The sequence below is a fragment of the Quercus robur genome, chromosome 3 (genome assembly GCF_932294415.1).
Source record: "Quercus robur chromosome 3, dhQueRobu3.1, whole genome shotgun sequence".
Classification (NCBI taxonomy): Eukaryota; Viridiplantae; Streptophyta; class Magnoliopsida; order Fagales; family Fagaceae; genus Quercus; species Quercus robur.
This window is the reverse complement of record NC_065536.1, coordinates 13,182,147-13,206,608: the sequence shown is the minus strand read 5'-3', so window position 1 is coordinate 13,206,608 and position 24,462 is coordinate 13,182,147. Positions and strand designations below refer to the sequence as shown.

General features: G+C 34.1%; 2 protein-coding genes and 1 long non-coding RNA gene across 3 annotated transcripts; 1 reads left to right on the top strand and 2 right to left on the bottom strand.

Moving 5' to 3' along the window:
* Nucleotides 1-1,932: 1,932 nt before the first annotated feature.
* LOC126717138 (probable serine/threonine-protein kinase PBL7) lies at nt 1,933-6,085 on the bottom strand. The gene is made up of 6 exons (XM_050418517.1): nt 5,603-6,085; nt 4,977-5,221; nt 3,803-4,191; nt 3,392-3,524; nt 2,696-2,785; nt 1,933-2,610 (listed from the first exon to the last, which is right to left on the bottom strand). Exons 1-6 carry the CDS (start codon nt 5,922-5,924, stop codon nt 2,449-2,451), a joined length of 1,341 nt encoding a protein of 446 aa, XP_050274474.1. The 5' UTR covers nt 5,925-6,085; the 3' UTR covers nt 1,933-2,448.
* Nucleotides 6,086-9,807: 3,722 nt separating this feature from the next.
* On the bottom strand, nt 9,808-13,018 carry LOC126717137 (uncharacterized). Its single transcript, XM_050418516.1, has 4 exons — nt 12,893-13,018; nt 12,576-12,803; nt 11,432-11,531; nt 9,808-10,299 (listed from the first exon to the last, which is right to left on the bottom strand). The coding sequence occupies exons 2-4, from the start codon at nt 12,753-12,755 to the stop codon at nt 10,043-10,045; spliced, it is 537 nt and encodes a 178-aa protein (XP_050274473.1). The 5' UTR covers nt 12,756-12,803; nt 12,893-13,018; the 3' UTR covers nt 9,808-10,042.
* A 4,000-nt stretch (nt 13,019-17,018) lies between these two features.
* Nucleotides 17,019-22,852, top strand: LOC126717136 (uncharacterized). Its single transcript, XR_007652443.1, has 3 exons — nt 17,019-17,383; nt 22,329-22,372; nt 22,568-22,852. It is a non-coding gene; the product is annotated as an uncharacterized LOC126717136 (long non-coding RNA).
* Nucleotides 22,853-24,462: the final 1,610 nt, after the last annotated feature.

The window sequence follows — 24,462 nt, the reverse complement described above, 5'->3', positions numbered from 1 at the left end:
AAGCCTAGGTTGTCCTATCAAAGGACTCTAAGATGCTTTTAAGATACTTCTTATACTAAAATTATGCTTCCTGAATTTAGTCCTTTTTGTTTGCTTTGATCTTTAGCTTTCGACAGTATTCCACTGCAGACCCTCTTGTCATTTTAGGGCAGATGAATTATTCCACAAGACACTCTTTTTGTCTCTTACCTTAGAGACTTCTAGGGTCGATAATTCCCTCAATAGTTGTCTCCCAACAGATAAGACTGACAGGACAAAAAGGACCTACATAAGGCTCTCTTTTAATTTTACTAGGTACCTAAAATATATGTTGTCTCATACCAATCTTATAATTCAAAAAAATTATTCAGTTGAAAACTTTTACACATTTTTTAACCTAGTGATGATATAATACCCAAGATGAGAAGTACTTATTCTCCCTACATATTTTACAGAAGGGAAACGTACAAGGTTATTTACAAAGCATATATCAAATTATTGAACTGCTCCTTCAAGATTCTCTGGGGTCAGAATTTGAGCCTATGAGGAAACGACATCATGGGTAGCTCTGCCCTTTGGCCTTTCCTTTGGTCCTTTTAACATGGTTATCTTCTTTGCCCATTTGATTCTGTATATTTGGGCCCCTTATAGGCTGCATTTTCGCGCCTTGCTTTCACCAAATGCAGTAAAATATGATGGCTTCTTATTGTACCATGTTTGAAGGGGCCTCTCCAGGATGAAAATTATCAATAAAATGAATTTCACTTCCATGATTTCCTTCTTCTTCTTCTTTTCTTTTTTTTTTTTTTTTTTTTTTTTTTTTGGGGGGGTGGGGGGGGGGGGGGGGGGTGTGTTTACAATTTACATAATCATCACCTGCAAACTATGTGCATTGCCAGTCCAGGGAGATGAACCTAAAGCTATAATTTGCTAGAGCCTCAACCAACTCTTCCAAGAATATGGGTAAGCACTTGTTTGGGTGAGTTTATTTTCATTGGTTTATTGAGTTTAAAATTTATAAATAAATAAATAAAATGTGTAAAATATATATATAGAAAGAAATAATATTGAGAGCTTATTTTCAACTTACTTAGTTTATCTGGTTTTTATATAAACCAAATAAACTAAATAAGTTGAAAATAAGCTCTCAATATTATTTCTTTTTACAAATTTTTCAAGGCAAAAAAATGCGAGTTGATTCGCTCGACTAGGCATTTACTTCTCATATATATATATATATATATATAATTCTCTTGTTACAATATACAATCAACCCTCAAATATTTGATTCTTTTCTGAGAATTAGAGTCAACAAGAGAACATATATAGACAACAATATCTTCAAGTTATACTCCATGCAACCGTTGAACTTGCTTATTCACCCTTTCTTAAGGCATTTCAATGCTCCCATGGAAATGTAATTATCTAGCCGAAGTTCCTTACCCCTTGGTACTTATCCATTTTGTTTCTCAAAGCATTTAAAGAAGTGCGTTAATTCCTCTGAGTGTGTATGGCCATTTGTATGATCCTATGTGTTAGAATAATGGTAAAATGATTAAATTCACTATTTCTTAACCCTGTTAAACTTTGTTAAGCGGTATTTTATCATCATAAATTATCCCACTCTTCTTGGAGTTTATAGTGTGTTTTTGTATTAGAACCTCATTTTCTCTTCCTTGTGCATGTGTGTGTGAGAGAGGGGGGGGGGGGGGTTGTTTCTAAAAAAAAATTGTCTATTTAACCATGATGGATTAATTTAATATGGTACTCCATTAGAAGAGTAATTTGTTCCTTGAAATTCATAAAGAACATAAATGTAAAATTTTAATTCCACTAGGAGAACAACTAATTCTTGACAAAAGCAAGTGATGAAGCCTTATATATATTGATCTTTTACAACATGTTTTTGAATATGTTTTTTTTTTTTTTTTTGGGGGGGGGGGGGGGAGGAGGTGTCTGAACAACATATATAAATTAATCTACAAAAAATTGTTACTGAAGATACATGCTCAAAGGAGAATCACAGCTTCTGTACCAGGCCTAAGTGCCCCAAGCTGCCTTTGACCTTCAAGTTCAGATTTATGAGTACAATTTTCAAGTATGGAATTCTGCTTACAAGATCCCATGCATGAAACTGCTATGTTTATATTGCAAAAGCTCTAGTCAAGGTTTAGAAATCTAAAAGCAATTGCTGTCTCTACTGCAGCTGTTATACTACAAAATGTAATATTAGGGTCTCAGAAGAAACTGAAAAAATCAAGCGAGCCTGCTATGATCACCTTGGAGGAAATGACAAGATCTTCTTTTGTATGGTAGAGAGGAGAATGTTGCACATTTTGAAAGTTTATATTTGAAAGATAAAGGTTTTATTTTTCACTGTGAAATTGTAGGATGGTTGTCACTCAGTTCTCACAAGAACCAGCTTAGAGTTACTGCGACAGCTTGATCACACAGTTTTCAATGTAGCCCCTAACAACTGGGACTTACTGTTTGACTTAGAAATCTACAGGAACTAGAGGAAGAAACAGAAGAGAGGTTTTTGATTAGAGGGATTAGTGACTGCACAACATCAGTCATTAGAGGCCGATAATCTGCTTCTGGTTGCACACACACAGCTGCAATAGCGGCTATCTACAACATCAAATGGTAAAAATAGAGTTAGTAGGATTTTAGAATCAATAATGGTGATAATGATTACGATAGAAGCCAAGCTGACCTGAACTAGATCCTTCTTTGAATACTGGCCCTGTAGAGCCGGATCAACCATTTCCATTACTTTTTCTCTGTTGGTTAATCGTGGAAGAGCCTGTAAATCACAGAATAGATAAAAATTTACACTTACAGAACTTTTGAACATTAGCTCATTGTTTAGGACTATAGGTATTGAACAAAGAATCAAGGTATAATAACTTCAAAGAGTCTTTGGTTATTGAAAATTTGTTGCATCACATTTATATTTAGGGTGTCTTTTAGTGACACAATATACATGTATTTTTTGTGTTTATGAAGAATAAGTATCCTTTCAGTGGTTTATGGTGTTGCACTCTCTAGAAGCCTTATTTTGAGACATAAAGAACTAACATAAGAAGCTTGCTACTAATGATATAGACGTGGGAGGAAGAAGCTCTAACTTAGTGAATTCATTAGGAACGCCATTTTTTGTACTCTAGTCATTGGAATAATAGCACAATAAGCACTCATAAAGCTCTAGTTAAAGATACAATGCTGGTTCAATGATGCTGATATTACTTCTCAAAATGTGACCACAATAAATAGGCTATGATAAAGAACATTTCATTCTTGATTATAGATATGTTTGTGGTTTAAATATATATAGCATCACAGCTAGCATCTTTATGAGAGAGAAGTTGATGAGAGAAAAGTTGATGGAGCTTGTCTACTAAGTACTAACCCATGAGACGAGGACATGTTCTCCAGTGGGTCGTTCCGTGTCAACTGGTACGCGACCTGTTAACAGCTCTAGGAGTACCACACCATAGCTATACACATCTGATTTTGTAGTAAGCTTACCCGTTGAAGCGTACCTACATAAACCAAAAAAATTTACGAACTAAACAATTAATAAGAAGCTAATGATTTGTTATATGCTTTCAAATTTTTTTCATCTTTTGAATTAAGGACAAGGCATTTAAAATTCACATGGTCATTTTGAATTTTTGCTATGCTAAGAAAGTGACATCTTGCCTAATTAACAGGGACCTTAACATGCCCATGTGCATGCTTGTATAACACTGCATTTTCACAAGTATAGTAGTGATTTTGAAAGACAGATCAGGTGCATGACTGTGATGGATGCACTCACTCTGGTGCCAAATATCCAGTGGTCCCGAGAACACGTGTCGAAATTTGACCATTGATTTTGTCTGACCCTGTCTTGGCCAATCCAAAATCGGACACCTTGGCACAAAAATTTTGATCAAGTAGAACATTGGTGCACTTGAAGTCACGGTGGATAACTGGGGATGGGTTTGCATGCTCGTGGAGGAACTCAAGGGCTTTAGCACAATCAAGGGCTATCCTCAATCGGGTACCCCAATTCAATGGCCTATGTTGAATGTGAGAGGGGTGGAGGTGGTGTTGGAGTGTACCATTAGACATGAATTCAAAAACCAATAGTCTATGATGTTGGTCAGCACAATAGCCAAGTAGCTCCACCAGATAAGGAGAGTGTAAGCGGCTAAGCAGATCCACCTACAACATTAAAGAACAAGCAAAAATGTCATAAAATAGTGGCTCACCCATGTGCAAGGATAAAAGCCTTCATTAATGCTTGCTGGCAAATACATACATAGAAGAAAAATTATTTGTATACTCCGAAATTCATGGTTTTTATTTTCTACCAACAAGACAAAATATGTCCTTAAGTTGGGGCAAACAATATGTCCCACATCGGTTTGCTAGGAACTAACACAAATGTTTAAAGCTTCCGCTAGACTAACAAGACTTAGGCCGTTTTGTTAGTATGCCGTTAGTGATATTAGACCTGTTTGTACACCACCAGTGGATATTGTTAGAATTAAAGCTTTTTCAAAGTAAATCTCTCTTCTTCTTTTTTTTTTTTTTAATTTCACCTTTCTTTAGTTTCAGTTTTTTAAACAACCCTGTTTTCAAAAAGTCGAAAAATAAGTTGTACTAAACTGGCATGATATTTATGTTTATGTACGACTGTGTGTGTGTGTGTGAGAGAGAGAGAGAGAGAGAGAGAGAGAGAGATTAGAAGGTCAAGGCAAACTGTTTATGCATGTGATATTAGAAGATGAGGCAAGAAGTGGATTTGTGCATATTAAACTAAGGCCTCTCCTTTCCTATCTCAAATAATACAACTGCTTACAAGCAATAAGGACAAAATGGCTATCTTTTCCAAGTCTGTTAACAAAAAAAACACAATAGAAGCAAGAAACTAAGAAAGAAACAAATGGAGGAGAAAGAGCAAATAGGAACAGAAAATAATAAATGAAGTCAGTCAGTTTAATCACCTCAACTCTGAAAGCACGCTCCCCTTGCTTGCCTTCCCTATGCAACATCTTAATTGCCGCCACGGTCCCATCACTCAGGACCCCTCTATACACCACTCCGTATCCTCCATTACCAATTATATTTGCTTCACTAAATTTTCCTGTGGCCACTTCAAGCTCCTTGTACGTATAAACTTGAACCCCTCTAACTTTAGGTGGTGCTGTCCTTCCCTTATTCCCTCCATAAAGGCACCCACCCTTCACATCTGCCACAATTTAAGACGTGCCCATCAAAATTAATTTGAATAGAATTTGAAAGGGAGAAAGTTTATTAAGAAAAAAAAAAAAAAAAAAAGAACAAAAATCCAATAGGGTCATTTTTAGTCATAAAGTTATGTGGATAAATCATGTGAAAGCACATATTTTTGATAACTATATGAGAAAGTATATTTGGGTGGTTGAAAATGATTTGTTTTGTGAAAATGAGATAACAATGGCGGGCCAAAAAATGGTGATGATAAAAGGACTTTAACACTTACCATGAAAATGGAAACTTGGATACATTTCCTATAAGCCAACATAGCCTTAAAAGACCAACATCTTCAAAAAAATATTAAATTTATAGAATTTGAAAAAGAGGTAATCACCTGGGCTAGAATTGACATTCACAGTGGTGTGAGCAATGAACCTGCGACTTGTGTTGTGCATGCTATTGTGCTCCTTCCAATTGCCATTGTTTTTAGCAGATTTGAGTCTTCTGAGCAGAAAAATGATTAGGATTATGGCGAGGAGGAGGATAATAAAGATGATGGATATGACGAGTATAAGAATGGAAGTGGAAGAGAAAATGCCATGGTGATGGCTTTGGCTATGGATTTGTGAATGTAAGTGATGGTGTTTTTGTGTGTGGTTGTTTGCAGTACTAGGAGCTGGTGGGCTTGCAGGTGCAATAGTTATGTTGACTTCCATGAGCACAAAGAGCAATGCAAGATAGAAAAATTGCAAAGCCTTAGAAAGAGAGAGAGAGAGAGAGAGAGAGAGAGATGAGTTTTTCTAAAAGATGGGTTGCAACTTTGTATTATGGAGGTTGAGTTTCCCTTCTTATGAGGTTACTCTCTCTCTCTCTCTCGTGATAAACCTCCTGGTTTTGTGTATTATTAATTTATTGTATTTCATTTCGTCCCATCTTATGTATTTTCCATAGAACTGTCTTTGTCTTTGTATCAGAAAAAAACTTGGAAGCTTTTGCACCATTTCACATCCATATACCCATCCAACTATGATTTATTTGCTCTTTCTCCACCAAAAAAAAAAAAACTATGATTTATTTGCTGATTATGTTCAAAACAGTGTGCAAATGTTACATCTTTTGAATTCTTTATTTATTTTTTTTTTGAAAAGTTGAATTCTTTATTTAACTTGTTGGTAGATAGATTCATAGATATTTTGATGATAGCTTCTATCACAATTCACAGATGAGGGTGGACTAGGAAACCGTGCATGTAATGTCACCACCAATAAAATTGCTGCTTGACCCACAGGGAATAGAAAGCCATTACAATTTTTGGTTGCCTAGTGCCACTGTGCCACAGAAAAATGATTTAATTACACATATTAAAAAATAATTTGAAGAGTTTGTATTGTACTAGACAATTTTAAAAATTATATATATAAATGATAGGATTTGAATTTATGATATTGGTTCTATGTGAGGATTGTTCTTTACAATCAAGCCAAAATGTCATTTGAATTTTTTTTTTTTTTTTAATGAGATTTGAAACAAAAATTTTTATTTAATAACAATATACTTTACGAGCTAAATTAAGTTAAACCCATGAATTAGATGATGTCTTCATTAAAGTTCATTTGGCATGATATATATGGTTCCAATTCCTTGTCAAATCCATAACTAATATTTACTGAGAAGATAAAAAGGAAAAGAAAAGAGGAGAAGAATTTTGTCCAAGTCAATGGCTGCATAGAATTTTGGGAAACAGAACTCAATCATTGGACAGTACTGGCAAACTTGTGAGGGATTGCTAATCATTAAGCAAGGCCACATGCATGTGTACCAGACAAGCTAAATCTTAAAAGCCAATTTGTCTAAGAACCATAGAAAGAAAGTAAGAGTTCTATTAGTTTTTTCTTGCTTTATTTCTGAACTGGCTAATCTACATTTTGACTCCTAGGCCCAGCTGGTGAGCTTGACTTTTCAGTATCAAGTAGTCTCTAAGAAATGAATTATATACGCAGCCTTAACTTGTCATAAGATTTCAAAATTATCATTTGTCTTACTTGGGTCTGTCCTAGCAATTATGGTTGAAAAAAAGAGTGTAATAAACACAAAGTAGGATACTCGTGAGCATATATACTATACTCGTCGAGGAAAGAGCCAAGGTGAAGTTGGAAGTAGGATTTTAAACCATCTAAATTGATCATAAATATATAGTTAAGAGCTCATGACTATTGGCCCTACCATAAATACTTGTGTTTGTTTGATTTTATAGATAAGGTCATAAGGTATAGAGTTACTGTTTTTAATTTATTGGTAAATTAATACATTTTATTTGTTATGAATACAATCAAACATCTCATAATCAAGAACAAGATATTGTTCAAAAAATTAATATGAAAAACTTTAATAGGTAGTCTACTACCTTGGTGATGAATTCAAATTGACCTAGTATTAAGTTTTTAGTATCCACCTCAACTAGTAGTAAGGATCCTTTAGTTTCTCAAAAAAAAAGAAAAAAAGTAAGGATCCTTTCCATTTGAAATGGATCCATACAAGGTTCATACTAAATTGTATAAATAAAGATGTATCCAAAGTCACGTCACTAAAATTTTAAATGATGTGGCACTCTGTATACTGTTACATTCAGGAAATAAAATCTTAACCGTGAAATGAACTCTTTTCCATTTCTATTGATATTGAGAGGATCTTGCTCCCTCAGCTAAGCTTAATTCGGCTTACATCCCTAGAGCAAGTAGCATGCCTAAATTTATTCATACATGATCAAAATGAATTTACAGTATCTGGAAAACTTGGAGCCGATGCAGCAAGTCTGAATTACATTCCTATGGTCTACGGTGCCTTTCTAACCTGGATATTGTTCATGTAAATGGGCTTTGGCACTTGAGGATTTTTACAAGACTTGCTAAAGGAGTAATCTTCTCCAATGAAAGAGTATTTCTTATGGCAAACATACAAAATCAGTCTTGAAAAAGAAAATAATGAATGAATGTCACATGATTGAACTTTTTTTTTTTGGGTCATATTTGGTCTCATTCATTGATCCTCCACATAGCATTCACTCATTGGCTTATTATATGACCGACTTAATAAATTCCTCCACACAGCATTTACTCATTGGCTTATTACATGATCGACATTCGACTAAATAAATTTTTCATAAGAGATAACTTTTTCCCTCCACTCCTCTTCCCTTTATCCCTTTCGTAATAGTGTGTGGCCACAATTCATTATAATTGTAAGTAAATGACAAATAAAAATTGATTACACATCCATGTAAGAAAAATAATAAGACAAAATTCTGTATAAGAGTTGTTTATTTATAAGAATTCATGAAATTTTGGTTTTTTTTTGTTTAACAAAATAGTGAAAATTATAACTCTTAAAAGCATTTCAATTCTCTTAAAAAACGCAAAATTTCACATTCAAGGTACAAAACAACAGTTCTCACTTGTGTTAAAAGTATCTATGAGTAAACTTAATTAAAGAAAAAAAAGTTATTTATCATCAAAATTATGTTTATCTTTAAGAGTAATTTTGTTATTAAGAAATTATCCACAATGATCAAATGATTAATTTTATAATTACTACTAAGAGGCTTGTGGTTCATCGTCATTACCCAATCTCTCCCATGGGGAAACTTGGTTCAAATTCTCCATTTTCCACTTATTGTAAGGAAAAGAAAATCTATAATAAATGAAAAGAATATTTATAATATTATATTAAACAAATAAGTTTTAATATGCATTCTAATTTGAGCACATTTAAAACAAAAGAAATGTCAATTCTCCAAAATTCTAAGTTTTATAAGTTCTATTAGCTATCAAAATCTGTAATCCTCAGCAACCAAATCATATGGCGTGATTTTTATTCTTATTTCTTTGGTATCTAGCAAGAAGAAAATTCTGAGTTTTTTCTTTTCTTTTATGAGGACTAATGTTGTCCTTACATGCCAATAAGCATCATCAAAGATTAATACTCCCAGTCACTGTTATGGCTTTATCCTTCCCTTCCTGTCCCCTTCTCTTACACTTGGGATTGAGAGTGACAACATGTAAGACCTGACCCCCCCAAGCAGTAGTAAATCACTATCTGCATGGGTTGCACTTACTGATCTGTCTCTCTCACACCAGAGATCCCCCTTCTTTGACAGAAAGAGAGATGAAAATTGCTCATCTGTAATTCACAAGAAGCCATGTGGCCGTTACTTTTGGTATAAATTGTTGGAGTACAAACATGCATTTAAGCCAAGTAGGGCCAAGTTCAAATTCATAGCAAGAGTATTAAAATGACAATCATGTTAAAGGCCCTCCCTTTCACATATGTATATAATGTATGTATGTCATCTCAATCTGGTATCATGTGATCTGTGATCTTCACTTACCTAATCAACTGACCGCTCAAAATCAATCACATGATCACTGTTTTTGGAAAGCCATCATGCTCTTTCAATATTCCCACCACCCTATCCTGCAACATAGGACTTATGATTGAGCACCCAAAACTCCTTAATGTACAAATTAATCATCTGCAACCCAGCCAAACTTTGACTAGAATCAATCACTACCAACTTTGCTTCTAGATCAGAAAAGTCAAGAGTAAACAAATTTGTGCCAATCTTTTATTCCAGCAAGTAAATAATTTCCAAAATTTTCAAAAACTTGCTTATAATTAATAATTTGTACAAAATATACTATGCAAAAGCTATAACCAAAAAAATTTCCCAAAAGACAATTACATAAGCACTGAGGCAAAGCTTATTCATCATCAAAAAATTACAGCTCAATTGTACATGCAAAAGAATATCTCTGAAGAGGTAAATTCAACAGTTTCATTAATCATCTGGGAAACCTAGAAACTGATTAATAAGCTTCGCAACTGGCATTGCATCACCTGGAGGATATGGGAGGAGAGACTCCAAATCCATAGACTCTATGGTTTGATGAAGTGTTTGAGGACGAGCACAGTATAAATGCTTCCTCTCCGCTAGTTCTTCTGCTAACTCAATTTGATGATTGTCCATCAAATCTTCATTCACCACCACAATTAAAGGCTTACCAAGTCGCAGTGTCTCAAATATGCTTCCTGACCCTGCACCATGGTCAAAATCAGTCATGGATGTAATCATAAATTATTACAGCAAATATGAATCCTCTGACAATCCAAAACTTAGACATAAAAACAGAACTATGGCTATGCAACTCTCTCTCTCTCTGTGTGTTCCATTAGTTTAGAATAGAGTTACCATGTAACAGGGTGCAAGTTGGAATAAAATCTTGATGTTTAATATTTGCCATTTCCCCACTGGAAGAGAGAAGAAAGTGAAAAGGAGAGGGGGGGGGGGGGGATTGGGGAGGCAAAGTTTAGGCTGATACATTCCGAGGAAGCTTCTAAGCTTACCTCTGCGTTGTATCCAAAGTATGTTGGGGTTTGGAATCCAAACCCCAACATACCAAACTGCAGGCAGCTTAAAGTTCTTGGACAGCATAAATATCTTAGCTGATTTGAAATTGGTACAGGTTGAAGGGACTTTGGTACAATTTTCCTAATCATTGATTCTCTGGGTACTTCTATTTATTTGCTTCATGGAATTTTGGTGACAAATACAAACACGACCCTCATGAATGGAATGAGTATTAAGAAATAAGGTTTGCCTGCTAATAACTTTTCATTTCATGTACTGATGTTCACAAGTACAAATTATACATTCCTTCTAGAAGACAAGACAAATCCTACTAGAAGCCTGACTCAAATTTGATATTACCATTACAGAAGTTCATTGTGTGGCAGGCTAAATTCAACAATCAAGTAAACAGCACCATAGGCAACAAAGCATATCCAGTCCAATAATAGAATATCAGAAGATTGAGCAATGGCAACTATTGGAATGAGAATTGAAGGGAAATCACATACATATTGTAGCTATTATAACAATAATATTACTATAAACACCATCCTGATGATATTGTAGCTGTTTAAAAGCCAAAGGAGATGAAATGTCCAAATGACTGGTATCAGTCCGACGAAAGATTTTTTGACAAATAATAATCTTTATTGAAGAAAAAACAGTCTAATGAAAGATTTGAACCAGTAATCCTCCAAATGAAGCCCAATTCATTAGATAATAAATCAAGCATGGGCAAGAAGGAAAGTGTTATATCAGTATAATCCGGCCATTTCCAACAAGGGATAAGAATTTAGAACATGACTATAAATTGCTTACCTGCGTGACTGATCACCAGAGATGCTGACCTCAGATAATCAGCAATGCTTGATGAGAAAGTAAAGAAGTCTACAGCTAGAGACCCATCTTCCCCTCCAGACTGCATAAAAGAAAAGGTTTAGAACATTCATATGAAATGTTTGTGGAAATTTTTTTTTGGTAAATATTTTGACAGAACTTAATTCTAAGAAAAAATCTTTTTAAAAAAAAAAAGGTAAATACACATGCAACTGGTGGCTCTTGAACCCATAAATTTACCCTCCACCTTGTTCTTACAAGAAGAGAATAAGCCAACTTCAGCAAGAACTCAAATTCTTGTTAATATGTTTCTTCTTCTTCTTCTTGAATTTATTTTTTCCAAGTTGAATTCAAAATTTAATTCTTTTAACGCTAAATCACCTTACTGTAGCCCCTTCCCATCTCTGCTGATTACAGGTGTTAGCTAGGATGCACGGATACTCCATTTTTCCTCATGTACCTGTATCCAATACGTATTGTACCGGTATCATACCAGATACCTCTAAGATACATACCCAATCATTTAAAAAATATAAATATACCAATACATCTAGGATACACCCGTGATATGACTTGGATATTGTTCTAAACTAACCCCCGATAGTGAGAGATAGCCCCAACTTGTAAGAATTTTTATTTATATGTTTTATGTATTGGTTTCAATGTTGAACACTTTACCTAGCTATCTATTATTTACTCTTTTGATCTTGGTTTGTATTCTAAACATCATCTAATGGCCATGGATTCACTTTATTATCCATTATTTCTTTTAAATTGATATATGCTTAACAATATATAAAATAAACGCTTAAAAATATATTAAAAAATATATATTTAATAGATTATAAATACATGTACCCGTACCCATACTCGTATCCGTACCCGTGCATCATAGGGTGTTAGTCACCCTTTTTGCATCTAAAGTCTCAACAGGTATCCTGAAATTTATATATAAATCTCAAATTTTCAATAAAAAAAATTTATGACACAGCATAACAGATGAAAACAATCTGAAAAAATCTTCAAGTCTCACTCAATTTCAAACTAAAGAAGCAATGTTTCAACAACACATTGAAAATACACTACAATAATTTTATCAGAAACCAGAACAACACACATATAATACCTTCGTGGGTGTGTAGGATCCACGACCCATCTGAATGACAAGATTGGTATACCCTCTTTTCAACAACTCTTGCTTAACTTCCAAACTATCCACTGCTCTAACAAGAGCGTCAAACAAAGTCGTTCCCACGGTTACAAAAACCGTTTTCCTTGCCTTTTCACCGTTCTCGGTGTCTCCCATTTTACGATGGCTTGTTTCTTTCTTCACAATTCAAACCACGCAAAATGCCTATAACAAAACCCAGCTGAGAATTAAGCAAATAAACTATAAAGGGTGAATTTTTGGAATTAATTTAGATTCTGTAGAAAATTCTGTACCTTATTCAGCTGAATCTATATTCCATTGGATTAGAGAGAGCTGTGATTTTAGGGTTTCAGAGAAGAAGAAGAAGGAAAACGCACCGTTTTTGCATTCTATGTTTTCTCTAGTGAAACGCATGGGACAGTGGCCGTTTTAGTTTTGCAGGATTGGGCTGCCATTTGGGCCTGGCCCACTTAAAGGAGAATTCATTTTTAAAAGCCCAAAAGGATTAATTAAATACCCATTTTTAATGAGAAATAAAATCCAATTTTTTTTTTAGGGGAAGATAAATTCAAAATTTCTATATGCAATTCTGGTTGCTACAAAATTAAAAAAATTATGTCAACAAGAAAAATATGTAGATTAGAGAGTTTTTAATAATGTTCAAGTTGAGTGGTATATCCAACCCTTTCATGAATGAGCTCGACTACGTGAGTTTGAAGTCTATTGAGATTACATATCATTTTTTTAGCCATAAATATATAAGAATTGTCAATTTTCTTTAGGTCAAATGGCATGTTCTAATTATGTAGCAATACATACATAGGAGATGACTACCAAGAACCATTAGGTTGAATGGCATATTTGACTCCTATAGGATGAGCTTAGGTTGGAACTGGAAATCCATTGGCACAAAGTCCTCCTTAGGCAATAACACATATATAAAGAGAGAGTTTGTCCATTTGTCTGTATTTCATAGTCAAATTAGTGATAGTTCTTAGTGAAAAATGACTAAGGGCTTGTTTGGATAGTCTAAAAATTGGATGATGTCACTCAATTTTCATAATCCATCATATAAAACTCGTGGATTCCATAAATGATGCAATGTTTGGATTGATTTTGGATGTTTGTTTCCATCACTAAAAAACTCAAAATTTTGGAGGTATTGTGCAAATCAGCTTCCTTCAACCATTCAAATTAGTTAGTTAGGCACGTTTTCAAACAATTTAGAAAACTAACATCTCGAGTTTTTGAAACTCGAGATCCATATTAGAACTCGAGTCTGGAAGACTCGCTTTATATCTCAAGTCTTTTCATGCAAAAAAAATTTAACCTATAGTGGCGTTTTTAAGACTTACAGTGACGTTTTAAAACCCTATAGCGACGTTTTCCTGCAAAAAAATTTTTTATAAGTACAGGCTTAAGGAGTCCTATAGTGGCGTTTTTAAGCCCTATAGTGACGTTTTATAGACCTATAGCGGCGTTTTTTGCAATTTATGAAAATCGAGTCTCTAAAACTCGATTTTCAGCGCAATTTTTTTTCTCCAAGTCGAGACTTAAAAACTCGAGTTCCATCTGGAACTCGAGTTTTAGATACTCGAGATGTTATTTTTCAAAATTGTTTTGAAATATGACAATTAACTAAATTGTTTAATATTTATTGTTATTTTAAAAAAAAATTCCAAAATTTTGAGTTTGAATGTTGGAAACTGAAAACACAATTTTGGTGTTTTCATATTTTCAAGATATGAGTTACGTGGCATTTTAGTAAATACATAAAGATAACAGGACCCACCTAAAGTCTTGTCGCATCAATTCTCTTTCTTATTTTTCTTTCTTTCTTCTTTAGGTCACACGCTGTTTTTTTTTTTTTTTTTTTTTTTTTTCACTCTAGCACCATTCTTCTCTTCTCTTTTATATTTCTTTGTTTCTTCATCTCTTCACACCGAAATTTTTTTTTTTTTTTTTTCATTCTTTTTTCTTGATGGCTTGTTATAGTCTTTTTCTAGGCATTTTTGGCTTTGATTTTCGGACTAGATTATTTTAGTTTTTTGGGGGTATTTTATGGGTTTGTGATGTTTGTGCTACATACTGGGTTTATGACATGAGATTAGAGCTTCAAATATCAACATCAAACCCTTAAAACTGAGATCTTTTGGCTTCATTTTATGAGTTTATTTTATGAGATCAAAGCTTTTTTTTTTTCTTTTCACTCTACATTCTTCTTTTATCTACAAGTTGTAGCCATTGGGTTTTGTTCAAAGAGATGAAGATGTGAAGTGGAAAGGATGCATTTTGCAGAGCATTAATTTTTGTGGGTCCCACAACTTTACTTAAAATTGAGTTTTTGAATTGAAATACCACTGAGAATTTCTAGCCAAACACACTACTAATAGAGTTATGGGAAAATTGAGTTAGAGATATGAGAATTGAGTAATAAGTTTGAGTGTTGAGATATGAAAATTGAGTTAGCACCAAACCAAACAGGCCCTAAAGTTTTCGACTATTTGTTTCTCCTCTTGTTTTATTTGACCGTTTATCAAAAAAATAGAAGAAAAAAAAGTTGGATGGATATGGGGTTTTAGGATTTTGCTAATTGTGAATTGAATTGAAATAAAAAGGAAATTAAAAACTCAATACTATACTAAATTTAGGAAGAGTGAAGGTGTTTGCTATTTTTATGATCATCTTATCTAAACCCCAATCCCCAAGTTTGAGTGGTTTAGTCTCAAGTCTCAAATCTTGACATTCAAGGCTTATGTAGCCATAATCTTTTAAGAAATTGACTATTACACTAATGATATTCAATCTAAAAAACTTAAACTCATTCAAAATCATTAAGATTATTTTAAATTTGGATGGTCTCTTATTCCACGTAGGTTTCAGTTGGCCTAATTGATAGTCTCATGTTTTCGAAAAGAGACCTAGGTTCAAATATCATTTACACTAAAAAAATTATATTCTTTTATGATAATTTGCTAGTTACAATAATAAAAATGTGAGATTTGAACCCTGAAAGTTTCCATTAGAAATTATTTAAAATACCAATAGAATTACAAGACTTTTGACTTATAATAAAAATCAATTGATGTCTTGAATTGTGAATAGAAAATAGGAAATGGACACTACAGGTTAAAAAAGAGCCCACTTCCAAAACCACCTCAAAGCTTCTTTTTATCTTTTGGAAATTATAAGTTAGTACTATTATTATTCACACATATATAGCTCCCACTTTTGAGTTTTGAATTTCAACCACCCATAAAAAGGCATAAACACAAACACATTCTCAAATGAGTAATGATTATCATATATATTCGTTATTGTACACTCTATGAATACGATTTCAAATGAAGTGATGAGATATGCAATTTCAAAACATGATTTCAAAACATGATTTCAAAGAGAATGTATACAGAATCTACAAAACAAGTGTAACAAAATTTTCCCTACTCAAATTACCAATTGTTAAATTAACTAAACACAAACTCTCTAATTGCTACTTCTAAATTCGATTTTCTTTATTTTGGTTAGATTAGCTCACAGGTCACTTCTTCTCTTTTTTTGATACAAGAAAAAGAGAAGTCACTTCATTCTAAAGAAGAAGAAACTATCATTACCAGTACCACCCCACCGTCATCAAAACCAACAAAGATCAAAACCTGGGATGCACGGACGCGGCGCCAGAGGAGCCGCACCCGCGTCCGACGCGGCGCGACGCGGCGACGCGCGAGGGACGCCGCTGACCGCGTGTCGGTGCCGCGTCGGGCCGCGTCCTGCCGAAACACCGAAATTCAAAAAAAAAAAAGTGCAGAATCTTCTTCTCTTTCTCTCTCTGTCTTGTTTTCCTGCCTCTACTCAGTCTAGATGTTGCGTAAACTAGTTTAAGAAAACTAAAGAAGGGTTAAAAAAAGAAGAGGTATGAACTGGGAAGGGGAGTGACGGAAGAAACAAAGGTTAAGGTAGAAGACGAAAGAAGAATAAATATGTAGAAGTGATAGGCTGACTTGGTGTAGAGATTTTTTTTTTTAAATGTGTGGTGTAGATTAAGCTTTGGGGAAATAAAATAAAAAATAAAAAAAAAAGGTAAAGTTGATATTCTGATGAGACCGTGACTTGTTGGCACTGGAGTGGCAGGTGAATGGAGAGAATAAAAAAAAAAGATTAATCTTGTGGGTTTTATTTAATTTATGAAAATTATGTTTTAGTTAGTATCTACTATTACTCTTAAATTTGGTATATGTGTAAATAATGTGAAAAAATATGCCTAGTAATATATTAAAAATATTTTTATTAATTTTTTAATCGCCGAGTCCTGCTGCACCCGCACCCACCTTTTTCAAAAATTGCCGAGTCCCGCACCCGCATCCGCACCCGCACCCGCACCCGAGTCTCGAAACGCACCCGTGCTTCCTAGATCAAAACCCACCTCCCTCTCTGTGTCTCTCTCCTTCACATAACCCAACTCCCTATTCTTCTTTCTCTACAACAGCACCCTTTTCTTCTTCTTATTTAGCATCAACCCCACAAAGGTCACACCTTTTCTCATCCTCCACCATGTCCAACACCAACACCACCACCACCACCACCCACCTCCGCCTTCACCACCAACCACTCTTATCCTACGCCACCAATGCCACCATACCTGTATCTGACTGCAATAACCAAGAAGATCAACAGTCACGTAAAACTTGCACAAAAATACCATAAGGGTCGTGGTGGATGAGAATGACAATGACCCGGATTCCCCATTCGGTTTCTCTCACTTTTAATCCTCTTGTTGATATCAGGTGCATGCTCTTTTTTCTTCAAGTTTGCTTCTTTATGTTGTGCCTTTGTGTATGTCTTGTACTTTTGTGCTTTGTAGTTTTTGTGTAATGAGAAATTTTAGGTGCATTGATGAAATGGTTGGTCACTTTAATGTGAGTGTTTGGTTTGGTTTCAATGTAGCTATTGAGCTGTTCTTTGTTTGTTTGGATACAAGGGATTTCATTCATGTGTATTGTAAAGTGTGTTTACTAAGTGAAGAGTTGCTGGGTTTTTTGTGGGTTTGGTGGTTGGAAAAGATTAGGATTGGTTATTATGTAATTAAGAACTTGAATTTATTTGGTAATTTAATTTTATGTCTTTTATTGGGTATGCTTTAATTGGTTTATAGAGCAACTAAACAATGGAATTGGGATTGTTGTCATTTATTCCCACTCATTGCCTAGGTTCAATCTCAGGTAACAATCTGTGGCTGAAATTCTGAACTTCTTAAAAAAGAAAGTGTTTTATTTTTATTTTTTTTTGATGGGTGTGTACCGATTACACCAATTTTTAGGGTGTTTAGAAAGAAGCATAAAATGAGATAATTTCTCTTAAAAGTTGGGGGCTATTCATAAATGCAAACTTGTTGAGTTGCTAGTCTATTGCAGAGTTGCTAGATTCCTAGAACAATAACTGGTGCATGGTATATTTTTTTTTTCTTTTTTCAGTTGGGAGGGGGTCAGATTTGCAATGCTCTTTGATAGACGTCCATTACCAATTAGAAATTTAGGGAAGAAACGAATAGAATTATGGTTTACTACTTTTGTAATAGCATGCATATAAATTGGATGTAATTTCTAACTTGCACCATTTTTTTCCAAGGAGCATGAAAAATTCTTTGAGGCCATTGTTCTGGTTTGTTGGAAGAAGCAAACAAATCCTTGGGGGATAAAAAAAAAAAATGATATATTCACATTTGATTGTGTAATAGAGGTTATTTCCTTTTTCCATTTGTAATTCTTTAGGCTACTTTGTGTCTCTTTTCACGAAGTAGTCTCATTTTAACAAAATTATTCTTACCTATCAAAATATAGAGGTTAATGCCTTTTGAATTTTGAATTGATAGAAATCATAGTTTAGTGTGTCTAGGTGATCCATATATACTCTTTTGGGTAATTGGAGAGCTATTAGATAGGCCAAAATTCAATGACTGTTAGTCTGCCAATGTTGCTATTTCAAGTGAGCTTAGAACAAGATTAGTCAGGTAAAGATCATTCTCATTTCCTATATGGCTTGTCCATTTATGTTACTTTAGAATTTTTTATTATTCATTTATAATCAGGTTAGTTGGTTCTTTGCAAATATAATTCTATGATAATGTAGTATTTTAGGAGAATATTGTGTACACATCCTGTGTACATGAGGTATCTCCTCTATTCTAATCAATTTTTTTCCACTTATAAAAAAATCAGGTTAATTGGTTGACAGAACCTGGCTACTACTAAGTGAATTTAATGGTTTAGGATGTTTCGTCAAACTATATTGGGAGATAGAGATACTTATGAGAATATAATTGATACAAAATATTATCATTGGCCAAAGATGGGTCATTTAGCATCTTGCTTACTCCTCTGGCATGCATTTTTCTCCCATGCATAATACATTTGTGTTATTCTTGGTTGCTATCCTAAAGAGTTTGTTTCAAAATTTTGAGTGCGGCATACTTATTTCTATTGAATAAATGGACATGGAAGAAAAAAGAAAATGAAAAAAGAGTTTAGGTTGCAGGGGGACTACTGTTGGGAGATAATTCTTTAGCTCATTTTACAATCCAGAATTAAGATGAAGCTAACTACGGGATGAGATGGGAAATTGAAAGAACTGAAAGTTAGGTAGAGATCATTAAAGTTCATACAGTTTAGCTTTCTGGTAATGAAACATCAGTTTAGATTCTTATAGTCATAGAAAGATATAAGTTGTGTAGATACCCTACCAATTTCTTGATAAGAAGTGGCTATCTTTGAAGTCCTATTGAAACGTTTTCTGCGTGCAAACTCTTATATGAATTTTTTCATTTATTTTGAAGGTCAAGTGTCTGCTTCTTTTTCTTCCTTAGCATTTCCCACTCTGGTTAGGAAATCTTTAGAAACATTTTTATTTGAAACTATTTTCTTTGCATTGTTCTGTGATAACATTACTTTTTAGGTTTTTTTTTTTTCCCAAATCAATTGGTGTCCAAGGTAATTTAATGACTTTCAAATTGATGATCCATTGGATTTTGGAATTTGACCATTTGTCTATTTAACATTTTTTACTGTTCTCTATGGTTAGTTTGAGGTTCTGCCGTGCAATTTTAAATGGCTGATGATTATGAATTAGAATATCTGTGATTGGTTTGAAAGAATGATATATATGTAAATTTTTTGGGGCTACAAGTGAGTAATTTGAGTTGATTTTTGAAATTTAAATTGTTGGGTATGAACTTTAACTGCATATTTGCTTCCTGCTGTCAATCGCTATCTTGATAGAAGTTGGTTAGTTTGAAGAATAATTGAACTTTTGAAGACTCCAAACAAATATACATTCATTTTTTTAGTTGTGGCTGGACAATTTAACTGCAGTGTATTGACTTAAATTTTGAGTTTTGTTGATTTCTTGTTATATTTCTTTTCCTCATTTATTTACATCTGGGATCTTTTAGTTCATCATACTTATATAAATGATGACTGACATTTTTTTCATTCCTCCTTCCCCCTTGCTTTTGATGGCAGTATCACCATATTTTTACTTTGCCACTGAATTGGCCAACTGCACGTTCACTTCAGTATACCTTGAAATATATATGCATAGGAAAATCCCTTTCCAGAAAGCTCTAAGCTGGACAATTTAACTGCAGTGTATTGACTTAAATTTTGAGTTTTGTTGATTTCTTGTTATATTTCTTTTCCTCATTTATTTACATCTGGGATCTTTGAGTTCATCATACTTACATAAATGATGACTGACATTTTTTTCATTCCTCCTTCCCCCTTGCTTTTGATGGCAGTATCACCATATTTTTACTTTGCCACTGAATTGGCCAACTGCACGTTCACTTCAGTATACCTTGAAATATATATGCATAGGAAAATCCCTTTCCAGAAAGCTCTAAGCTGAAATTTCTATCAGCCTTCAGGAACTGGCATTGATTTAGGCTTCTTAGAAGACATCTTCCCACTTGTTATCTTTGAGGAAACATGGCTTGCCACCTCTCTCAACTGCTGTGCAACCTAATCAGCCTTTGCCAACCATGTTTCCTCATGCTCAGATAACTCAAGCTGTCCTGGAGAAGAATAATGAGGGCCATTTTCAAGTGAGAGTAAATATAAGGTATTGGTAAAGGGTTCGTCATACACATATAAATGATGACTGCCATTTTTTTTCATTCTTCCTTTTTTGAAATAAAATTCCTGGAGAAAAGGTGATTAGCTATGGTAAATAATATGCTATTCACTATTCAGTATGGTTTCTAATTGGGCCAGTGTGGTGGGCTCTTTGACCTGTTTTTAATTGGTGATGAGTATGCTTCTCTTTGTTGGCCCTGCAAAATCAGAGAATAGCTTCTTTTTCTTTTAGGTAGAAGTAAAGATGAATGGTTGGTCCATGTATTTCTTGGATTCCTTGATGTCTATGTTCTGTTGGTCCATGAACTACTTAGATAGGAATGCAAGAATCCAATGAAGGATCTGACCATTGGGTAGACTGTACAGCTGACTAGATGGGTCTTTTTTGTGAAAAATCAGTTAAGAATTTAATGCATACTGGTAATAATGCAAACTATTTTATCTAAGAACTAGTCTAGGTCCTAGATGATGCTGTAAAGGATATCAGTAGTGCTATCAGTTGGCAATTATGGGCAAGGTCAAAAAAAGTACTTGGTTGTCAAAGTTGGGCGTCATAGGAATGGGGATGGCTACCCCCATTGCTTGATGTGGTGTCTCTAGAGAGAGGGGAATAAGTGAATAACTACAGAGAGAACTATTCCTGATTATTATTATTATTATTATTATTATTTTTTTTTTTTGAACTTTGTTGGATTGGATGTCTATTTTATGGAGTCATTCTCTTTGTTTGATTTCCGATTTGATAGATCTATGTAATTTCAATGTTTGATTGTATGGTCCCCGGTCGTATACTTCCTGTATACTTGGGTGACTCGATTTTTTGTTATTAATGTAACCTTTTTACTTATGAAAAGTAAGTACTTGGTTGTTGAAGTGATAAATTTCAAGAACATCTCAGATAGTTTAAGGTTCAGTCTTGGAATTGGTTTAATTGAAGCAACCCATCACTTAGTCTGTTGATGATTTAACCAACTGGGTCTGTCTGGTGTGAAAATGCTTGCTGTAGTAGCAGCTGCTTATTGAGATACAGGTGTCTGGTCCAGAAACTCAATTGGGCCTTCAGTTGCCCTACTAGTACATCTTGTGCATCCTAGTTATTGACAATACCAGGGAAAGGACAATAGTAGGTGATATGTGAATGGAAATCAAGAAAATCTTGTGTAGATCTGATAAACATTATTCCAGTCATGGCCGTCTTAATTGCAATACAAATTATGTCATGGAAAGGAGCATCCAAGCATGTACTAGGCAAATGTAATTATTATTTTTTGGGACTTTGCTTTCATGCTTTGCACAGAACGTGATGTAATCTGGAATATGTTCCTGTAGTCCTTAAACCAGCTTGTTCAATAAGTTGGCTGAGGTTTTTTATTTTTTACTAGGGAATATTTTCTGATGCAAGACTTAAAGGTGGAAAATAATTAAAGGAAAAAACTATAATGATCTTTCTTTAGTATCTAATATTTCATTAGAACTGTTCTATGATAATTTTCCAAAGTTAAGCTGCTTGAGTTTAGTTTTGTTGCAAATAGCTCCACTTGGTTTTGTTTTGGTTTGAATTTCTCTCTCTTCCAATGTTGAACAGTAGTTTTTGCATTTTCAGTGTAAGTGGCCAGCCCAGGAGCAAAAAAAATGAAATTAGTAAAGGTAAGAATTCAGAAATGTATTTGTTTATATTGGATTTTGATGACCTGTCTTTAATATTCTTCTCTGTTCACCCCCCCCCCCCCCCCTCTTCTTTAAAAGTTAAAAAAAATCACCTTTCACATGTTCTAGTTTTCTCTTTTTTACCCAAGAAATATCTTTGCCTCATGTAATGTTATTTCTGTTTTCACTTTTCAGCATCATCCTAAGATAGGAAATTACCAATTTCTTTGCACTGGTGAAAAATCCACAGGACTCATGGGTTGTTATCACTCATACAGCTTTTGAAGAACAGTCCCAATTTGGTAAACAGCTATAACTGCTCATGTAAGAAGTTGTCCATAGTTGGAGATCAAGTTCTCTCTGTATGGAATTTACAGAATCTTTCCTTGGTTTATCTCTTTGAAAATCTGATACAGTTTTTTTAACATTGGGTGAGTTACATACCAGAAAAAAGAAAAATAAAAAGAAATCTTTCTTTTACTACCCTTTTACAGAGGTTTTTTATTCTAATAGCAGGAAAAGTTTACACCTTTCTGTTTAAATTGCATTTTGTTTAGGGAAGATTTTATCTTTAATATGTATTTTTGTTTAGGGTAATTAGGAGGAAATTTTCATCATGTAATAATAATAAGAGTTAATTACAATTATTCAACTTTAACAATTGGGGATGTTTGCATTGTGTATCTAAACGATAAAATTCTGCAATCAACATCCTAATTCAAAATTAATTTGCAATTCACACTGTACCATCGAAATCAATCCATAAATTAATAGATTAGTGGATGGTTATCCATCCTAAACTTTTAGGATATTTGTAATGTGCATAATTTTGTAATTAGTACCTTAATTAGATAATATTTTATTTACAAATGTAACTCATTTCCAATTTGGATGATGGAGTGGATATTGCAACTTAACCTTGAAATAGGATGTTGATTATAAAATTTCGTAATTTCTGCATATTACAAATGCCTATTGTTAGGATGGATGGTTATAAATAACCTCACAAATAATAAAGCTAATATCCTTAACTACACTAATTAAACTATATCATGAATCACGATACCTCTCTCTCTCTCTCTCTCTCTCTCTCTCTCTAGAGCTTGTTAAGGGGGAGGCCGGGAGGGAATATTTGCTACACAAGTAACGGGGAAAAGTGGCTTGGAATGTCCAAAAGTGGATGTGAAAATTGTGGGTGCCATGGGAAAAGGGAACAAAAGCGTGGTCTCCAGTCTTATATAGTGTCCAAAAGTGCAAAAGAATCACTGACTATACTTATTGCTGAGGATTTGAATCTTGCTGAGTTAGTTCTTTACAGATGAAAAGTAATCACCTCGATTTTCATGTTACTACTGTAGTACCAGCATTTTTTTTATTGGCATGGTGATTATCTAGCTCACTTTCACTGCTACGAGGAAGATTGCCAGTCCAACTCAATGAAAAACAAATAGAAAAATGAATAGAAAAAAAAAAAATATATATATATATATATATATGTATGTATGTTGCAATAGGCTTCATGGTAGTAGCAGTGTATGCTAACAAGGTTGGACCATTTTTTGTCCCCTAACATTAACAATCTAATAATTCACTTTAGCTGTCACCAACAACCATCCCATCCAACATAAAGGAGCCTGTGTCCTGAGCTTATTATAATAGCAGCTAGGGTCTCCCTGACCTTAATGTTGGGGTCCCAACTCTTATCTTTGCTTGACCAAGTTTAGTTTATGAAAGACTGGTCCTTCAGCCTTTGTGTGATTGTCCCTCAATTTAGAGGATACATGACCCTTTGAGGGGGGACCCAACTGAGCTCGTTCAGTCCTTTAAGACCAGCTGTGCCTGTGCCTGTGCCTGTGATTTGTGAACAAAAGTCACCACCCAATTTTCAGACTTCAATATGCAGCAACTCTTTGACAGACAATAATAAAACATTATTTTACATCTCACTCCAGTCACTCCACGATTGTTGTGACCCTCCTGTATTTTATTTTTACCTCATTGATTCTAAACTAATGTATAGAAGAGAATGAAAATTTTCAGCATATTTTGTCTTTTACACTTGTTGAAAATTTTCAGCATATTTTGTCTTT